The sequence below is a fragment of the Mandrillus leucophaeus genome, unplaced genomic scaffold, assembly GCF_000951045.1.
Source record: "Mandrillus leucophaeus isolate KB7577 unplaced genomic scaffold, Mleu.le_1.0 Scaffold25, whole genome shotgun sequence".
NCBI classification, from domain to species: Eukaryota; Metazoa; Chordata; class Mammalia; order Primates; family Cercopithecidae; genus Mandrillus; species Mandrillus leucophaeus.
This window is the reverse complement of record NW_012102587.1, coordinates 3,737,625-3,745,655: the sequence shown is the minus strand read 5'-3', so window position 1 is coordinate 3,745,655 and position 8,031 is coordinate 3,737,625. Positions and strand designations below refer to the sequence as shown.

Sequence of the window (8,031 nt, the reverse complement as noted above, 5' to 3'; positions counted from 1 at the left end):
GCCATTCTAACTGGTGTCTGTTTTTTGAGATGGAGTTTCACTCTTGTCACCCAGCCTGGAGTGCAATGGTGCGATCTCGACTTACTGTAACTTCCGCCTCCTGGATTCAAGCAATTCTCCTGCCTCAGCCTCCTGAGTAGCTGGGATTACAGGCATGCGCCACCATGGCTGGCTAATTTTGTATTTTTAGAAGAGATGGGGTTTCTCCATGTTGGTGAGGCTGGTCTTGAACTCCTGACCTCAGCCGATCTGCCCACCTCAGCCCCGCAAAGTGCTGGGATTACAGGCGTGAGCCACCGTGCCCAGCTTTTTTATTTTTTATTTTTCAAGAGACAGGGTCTTGCTCTGTCACTCTGGCTGGAGTGCAATGGTGCAACCACAGGTCACTGTAGCCTCAAACTCCTGGGCTCAGTGATCCTTCCACCTCAGTCTCCTAAGTAGGTGGGACTACAGGAATGCGTTGCCATGCCCAGCTCATTTTTGTTTTTTTTTTGAGACAGAGTCTTGCTCTGTCACCAGGCTGGAGTGCAGTGGCGCGATCTTGGCCCACTGCAACCTCCACCTCCTGGGTTCAAGTGATTCTCCTGCCTCAGCCTCCCAAGTAGCTGGGATCACAGGTATGTGCCACCACACCCACCTAATGTTTGTGTTTTTAGTAGAGACGGGGTTTCACCATACTGGCCAGGATGCTCTTAATCTCTTGACCTTATGATCCACCTGCCTCAGCCTCCCAAAGTACTGGGATTACAGGTGTGAGTCACTGTGCCCAGCCTCATTTTAAAAATTTTTTGTAGAGAGGGGCTCTCATCATGTTGCCCAGGCTGGTCTCCAACTCCTGGCCTTAAATGATCCTCCTGTCTCAGCCTCCCAAAGAGATGGGATAACAGGCATGAGCTATGACATCTGAAAGCAATGTTTTTAATGAATCTGAATTCGCTAATGAAGGGGAAAATTTACTTTTTTTTTCCCCCCAATGACTCCCAAGTCCTACTCGCAAACAAATAAATCGTAGAAAAAAAAGTTTAATTGCTGGTTCTTGTTTGAATCTTGAAATACAATTCCTCACTGATGACACTGGTATAAAATGGTGGTTATTAATCCATGCTAGCACAACCAAAACTAACGTTAACATTATCGGTAAAAATGAGTCATTTTTGAATCTCGATTAAAATCTGAACACAAAAACAAATCTGTGTTAACACTGGAACTGCCTTCTCACTCTACATAGAATTAAACTTCCAGCTTTAACCATTTCATGTTGAAATCTAAAGCATCCCCATGAGTTAAATGTCCCTGACAAACCATGTAGGTGGACAAACAAGATTGGTGGTCTTTAAATGCCAGTGACAGAAAAGGCTGCAGTTTAGTACTTAAACCTGCAGTTAGTGGTCAACTTTCTATCCAGGCAGAGTAAACTAAGGATAGTTATGAAACATCAAAAGAAAACTAGAGGCCAGGACAAAGAGGGAGTGTCAGCCAACCCAATGCAAGCTGGTATGCACCTCTGTATTTCAGACAAGGGCAGGCAATCCAAAATTACAGATTGCTTTTCTTAACTTGACCAAACAGTGTATTTTTCCTCTGAAAATCTTGTCAAAGGTTGCAATTCATTGCACCTAGTAAAATACAAAGTCCACTCTCATAAAAATATTATATTTTTCAGAAGAAATATAATACATTAAAAATCACTGATTGCTTTTTCTTCGTCTTTTTTTCCGTGAATGTGTAGGTGTTTGAGTCTCTTGTATTTCTTCTTTTACACAGGATATGGGCTGTTTGAAAACTATTTCATTATCTTTATCATCATCATTCAGTTCAGCCACTTCAGATTTTCTCCTCTCCAAAAATGTTGGTGTACAAACTGGTGTGGGGCCCTGGATTCAACAAGTAAAGATTGTAATACAGAAATGTAGACCAAGATTATGACTTAACTTAAAAATAACACCTCTTCTCTATTTTTACAAGTTGTGCCCCATTATTTTAGGTCTGTTTCCATCTTTTGGTGATACTATTGCAAAGAAAAAAGAACTCAGATGCTTATCAACTTAGTACAGAAATTCACAACAAATATAGCATGTTCCATTACAAGGTTTTAGGCAGAAAATTGCTAAATCGACAATAAAGATCTACCAAATGTCACAATATTTAATTTGAAATCTTAAAATGAGAGTAGCAGAAACTACTTTTCCTCCTTCAAATTATTTCTATAATATCTGGTACCCAGAATATTGAAAACCATTTTACCTGGCTATCCACAGTCTTCTCAGGAGTGTCAGGAGTACCTAAAACTTTCTTCTTCTTCTTACGTAAAACCTTAAAATAAATTTTAAAAGACATCAATTTGAATATTGATCAGCTATGGTAGTCTTGAATGTTTTCCTACTTATCCTTCTCTAATATCTTGCACGTAAAATGATAAAAAACATTTTACCTGGCCTTTTGTAGACGTCTGACGATTAGTTTTTGAAATACTTTCCGTTTTCTGTAAAATCTTTAATAAAGAAGTTATAAATTGACAATCTCGTATCTTTTCTTTCTAAACTTAGCATTAGATCCTCATATATATTATCAGGAAATCCTCCCTAAATGACAGAGCATTTCAATTTAAAAATCAAAACTCATGAATACAGTGAATTATCTCAAGTAAAGGGCAAAACCAGGAAAAACCCAGTAGAGGAACTGGCAGAGCTGCAGAGGTTGAAGGGAAGGCCAACGCCTGGAGCTTACTGATTCACAGAATCCTGAATTCGGGAGGGCGGAAGCAAGAAGAACGTGCAAAGCCAGGCCACCCCCATCTCCACTAAGTCACAAACAGGGTACAAGAAAAGCAGTGCTTGCATGCCTCTTACCAAGTTTCACTGTCTCAGTTCCCAAATGGTTCACAAGAGTACCAGGGCCTAAGGCCGTGGCGAAATGTTCTAATACTATTAAAGACAGTATTTGGAATTTGGGCAAAAAGTTAACCACCGAGAATTGAGCCAAAGGAGAATAACACAGTCATCTAGTTTCTGAATAAGGTTAAAAACCTAGTAAATTGGCTGGCCCAGTGGCTCACACCTACAGTCCCAGCATTTTGGGAGGCTGAGGTGGGTGGATCATGAGGTCAGGAGTTCGAGACCAGCTTGGCTAACATGGTGAAACTCCATCTCTACTAAAAAAATACAAAAAATTAGCGGGGTGTGGTGGTGTGCACCTGTAGTCCCAGCTACTCAGGGGGCTGAGGCAGGAGAATCGCTTGAACCCGGGAGGCAGAGGTTGCAGTGAGCCGAGATAGCACCACTGCACTCCAGCCTGGGCAACAGAGGGAGACACTGTCTCGAAAAAAAAAAAGAATAAGACCCTCACCTATACTAGCCATACCATAATGAGCTTCATTCTTGATCTATAGTAAAAGACACAGCTCTCCTTACTGTGACAGATGGAGGAAAGGTTCAGTGTTTTGGTATTTACTTACAGCATACAGTAAACCAAAGACTTAATTCTGGCAATGTCACCCCTGAATGACAATCTTTTTCTTTTTTTAGAGATATGGTCTTGCTCTATTGCTGAGGCTGGAGTGCAATGGTACAATCACAGCTCACTGCACACTTTAAATCCTAGGCTCAGGAGATCCTCTTGCCTCAGCCTCCTGAGCAGCAAGGACTACAGGCACACACTACCTCAGTTGGCTAATAAATGGCAATCTAAGAGTATTATAGTTTTCAGTTAAATAGTGGGTTTACTTCAGTAACTTAAAAAACAGATTATGTAAGGTAAACAAATCAGATTATCTCCTTAAAAGAAGTTTCCTCTTCTAGCCAGGCATGGTGGCTCACTCCTGTAATCCTAGCACTTGAGGAGGCCAAGGCGGGTGGATCACCCGAGGTCGGGAGTTCGAGACCAGCCTGGCCAACATGGTGAAATCCCGTCTCTACTAAAAATGCAAAAAGTAGCTGGGCGTGGAGGTAGGCGACTGTAATTCCAGCCACTTACTTGGGAGGCTGAGACAGGCGAATCACTTGAACCTGGGAGGAGTTTGCAGTGAGTCGAGATTGTGCCACTGCACTCCAGCCTGGGCAACAGAGACCCTGTCTCAAACAACAACAACAACAACCAACTTTCCTCTTCTGTATAATGTAAATAACAGAATCTGGTCTCATAATGTTTTAGGAAGAACCTACAATGGAATGTTTCAAAAGTTTAGTCAGATCAGGCATGGTGGCTCACACCTGTAATCCCAGCACTTTTGGAGGCGAGGTGGTAGGATCACCTGAGGTCAAGAGTTCGAGACCTGACTGACCAACATGGTGAAATCCCATTTCTATTAAAAATACAAAAAATTGGCTGGGCGCGGTGGCTCAAGCCTGTAATCCCAGCACTTTGGGAGGCCGAGGCGGGTGGATCACGAGGTCAGGAGATCGAGACCATCCTGGCTAACGTGGTGAAACCCTGTCTCCACTAAAAATACAAAAAACTAGCCACGCGTGGTGGCAGGCGCCTGTAGTCCCAGCTACTCAAAGGCTGAGGAGGGAGAATGGCGTGAACCCGGGAGGCGGAGCTTGCAGTGAGCCGAGGTCACGCCACTGCACTCCAGCCTCGGTGACACAGCGAGACTCCGTCTCAAAGAAAAACAACAAACAAACAAACAAACAAAACAAACAAAAAAAACCAAAACAAAAAATTAGCCAGGTGTGGTGGCGCACACCTGTAATCTCAGCTACTCGTGAGGGTGAGGCAGGAGAATCGACTGAACCTGGGAGGTTGAGGTTGCAGTGAGCTGAGATTGTGCCACTGCACTCCAGCCTGGGCAATAGAGCAAGACTCTGTCTCAAAAAAAAAAAAAAAAAGAAAAGAAAAAAAAGTTTAGTCAAAAAACTGGCTGGGCACAGTGGCTCACGCCTATAATCCCAACTCTTTGGGAGGCTGAGGTGGGTGGATCACCTGAGGTCAGGAGTTCGAGACCAGCCTGGCCAACATGGAGAAACCCCGTCTCTACTCAAAATGCAAAAATTAGCCAGGCATGGTGGTGTGCACCTGTAATCCCAGCTACTTGGGAGGCTAGAGGCAGCAGAATCGCTTGAACCCAGGATGTGGAGGTTGCAGTGAGCCAAGATTGTGATAAGCACTAGGCTAGGTCCTTTACAAGGTACAAAGTCTCCCCCTCCCCTCCCCTCCCCACAACAAACCACAAAAAAGATTTCATGAATATTTACCAAGGAAGGAAAATCATAATCAATTCCTTTTTTAGCTAATTTTTTCCTGAGTAATCTTTCTTTCTTTTTAAATCGCTCCTCCATCCGTAGCTTTTGTGTTAGTGTCCGATTCCGATTATACCGTTTCACTGATGGATGTGATGGCTGCTTAAATGGAATATTCCAGTCTTTAAAGAGTTCTTTATGTACTTTTTCAGGTGGCATAAAATGACCTATTTTTAAAAAGAAAAAACATAAGAAGTTTCAACCAAATGGTAGGAAAGAGATTTTAATGCTAACTTTAGAATCTCCCCAGTGCCATTCCTCACGTAACAAAATGATGTGGTTGGGTACAGTGGCTCACACCTGTAATCCCAGGTTCTCTCACAGCAATGGGAAGTGAATAGAGAGACATTACCTGGTCAGCCTCATCAGCTGTGAACTTGGGTACCTAAGACGGTCACATGCCACCATGGGCACGGGGAGGCCAGAAACTTCGCTTTGGCTCCCAAGGGCAGCAGGATCTAGACAGGGATGCTCTCTGTACCCTATGGACTGCAGGGTAGGGACTGCGCTGGCTCCTTTCTGTAGGACGAACCTGCACTGGCTTTCTGCAAGACGAACTACTCATCCGGTGCTATCGCTCCTCCGTTCCCTCTGGCTTCTCTAGTGTGCAAGAGCTGCAGCCACTGCCATTTAGACAGATTTTGCAATGCGATTCCTCATCTTTGATGCTATCCCCACTGCCCTCATGATAAATTCAGAACTGGGTGACTTAGAAGGCCCTCAGTAACCTGACCTGAAGCTTCTTCCTGCTCCCTCATCTCTTGCTACTTTTCCTTCCATTCTCTCACAGCTGAATGGTTAGGCACCTTTGGTTTGGCATTCACTGTTCCTCAGCCAGGAATAGTCTGTCTTCACTCCTGTCCCCTTCACCTGGCTCGCTCCTGTTTAGTCTCCAGGTTTCAATGTCAATGCTACTTCCTCAGAGAAGCCTTTCACAGCCCATAAGGATGGGTTAGCTGCTCCTCCCGTGTGTCCCCAAGGTAACTTGTTCGGTTCCATTTAGGGTAAAAACAGCTCTCGGGCTGGGAGATTTTAAAATTCCAATTAGAATCTGCCTGCAACATACACTGAAGTCCTCGCACCATTCTGTAAGAGTCATCCCAGAGATGAAGTGGCATGTCCAAGCAGCTGGGCAAGCCGCCCTTCCCAAAACAGTCACCCCCCAGTAGCAGGCACCAGGCAACCCTGCAGTAACACAGGAGCACTTACACTCCAGCAGTCTTTCACCAAACAGGTAGTTGTTCATTGTTTCAGCAACTATCTTGGCAACATCCTCAGACTCAAACTCCACAAATGCATAGCCTTTGCTATTTCCAGTCTGCAACAGAGAAGTTGCCACAAAAAGTAGAACAATCAAATTTGAATGCATCATCAAATTCCTAAAATGCCATTATTTTAAATAATGTATATTAGCCCCTTATCAAATATTACCACACGCTTAATTCTAACTTCAATTCACATATTCTGGGGACTGTTACGGGAAAAAGAAAAGATGCAAGAATCTGGACGTACAGCTGATTTTCTGGTATTCTTGGGATTTTGGTTACATGTGATAAATACACAGTTCCTATGGCTGGAATTTATTCAGTAACAACACCCCATGGTATAAAAAAAGTCTTCAACTTAAAAGCCACATGGCTTAACTGTGGGAATCAGGAGGCTCATTTCTAGCACCAGTTGTGTCAGTAACGAGCAACTTGGACACTTCCACAACTGAGTCTCAGCTTAATTATCTTCAACAGGGGGATTCTTGGAAAAATTTAAATTCCTCAAAATCCATTTATAATCTCAACACTCAAAAGGGAGGGGAAGGCCAGGCGTGGTGACTCACGCCTGTAATTCTAGCACTTTGGGAGGTTGAGGAGGGTGGATCACCTGAGGTCAGGAGTTCAAGACCAGCCTGGTCAACATGGTGAAACCCCATCTCTCCTAAAAATACAAAAAATTCACTTTGGGAGGCCGAGGCGGGTGGATCTCGAGGTCCAGGGTTCGAGACCAGCCTGGCCAACATGGTGAAACATGCTCTCTACTAAAGATACAAAAAATTAGCTGGGCATGGTGACACGCACCTGTAATCCTAGCTACTCGGGAGGCTGAGCCAGGAGAATCACTTGAACCCGAGAGGTGGAAGTTGTAGTGAGCTGAGATCGTGCTACTGCACTCCAGCCTGGGCGACAGAGCAAGATTCCATCTCAAAAAAGAAAAACTAGGCCAAGCGAGGTGGCTCATGCCTATAATCCCAGCACTTTGTGAGGCCGAGGTGGGTGGATCATCTGAGGTCAGGAGTTAGAGACCAGCCTGGCCAAAATGGTGAAACCCTGTCTCTACTAAAATACAAAAATTAGACCGGGCACAGTGGCTAACATCTGAAATCCCCGCACTTTGGGAGGCTGAGGCAGGAGGATCACCTGAGGTCGGGAGTTAGAAACCATCCTGACCAATATGGTGAAACCCCATCTCTACTAAATATACAAAAATTAGCCAGGGGTGGTGGCGTGCGCCTATAATCCCAGCTATTCAGGAGACTGAGGCAGGAGATTCGCTTGAACCCGAGAGGCTGAGGGCGCAGTGAGCCAAGATCGTGCCACTGCACTCCAGCCTGGGCAACGAGACTCCGTTACGCGGGGGGGGGGCCGGGGGGGAAGGCCAGCATGGTGGCTCACGCTTGTAACCCCAGCACTTTGGGAGGCCAAGGCAGGAGGATCATGAGGTCAGGAGATCGAGACCATCCTGGCTAACACAGTGAAACCCCCTCTCTACTAAAAAAATACAAAAAAAGAAAAAGAAAAAAAAA

General features: G+C 44.6%; 1 protein-coding gene across 1 annotated transcript; it reads right to left on the bottom strand.

Annotated features, from left to right (window-relative positions):
- Window positions 1-902: 902 nt before the first annotated feature.
- NIFK (nucleolar protein interacting with the FHA domain of MKI67) lies at window positions 903-6,550 on the bottom strand. The gene is made up of 5 exons (XM_011983414.1): window positions 6,447-6,550; window positions 5,193-5,404; window positions 2,432-2,491; window positions 2,245-2,313; window positions 903-1,874 (listed from the first exon to the last, which is right to left on the bottom strand). The coding sequence occupies exons 1-5, from the start codon at window positions 6,481-6,483 to the stop codon at window positions 1,686-1,688; spliced, it is 567 nt and encodes a 188-aa protein (XP_011838804.1). The 5' UTR covers window positions 6,484-6,550; the 3' UTR covers window positions 903-1,685.
- Between the last annotated feature and the right edge of the window lie 1,481 nt (window positions 6,551-8,031).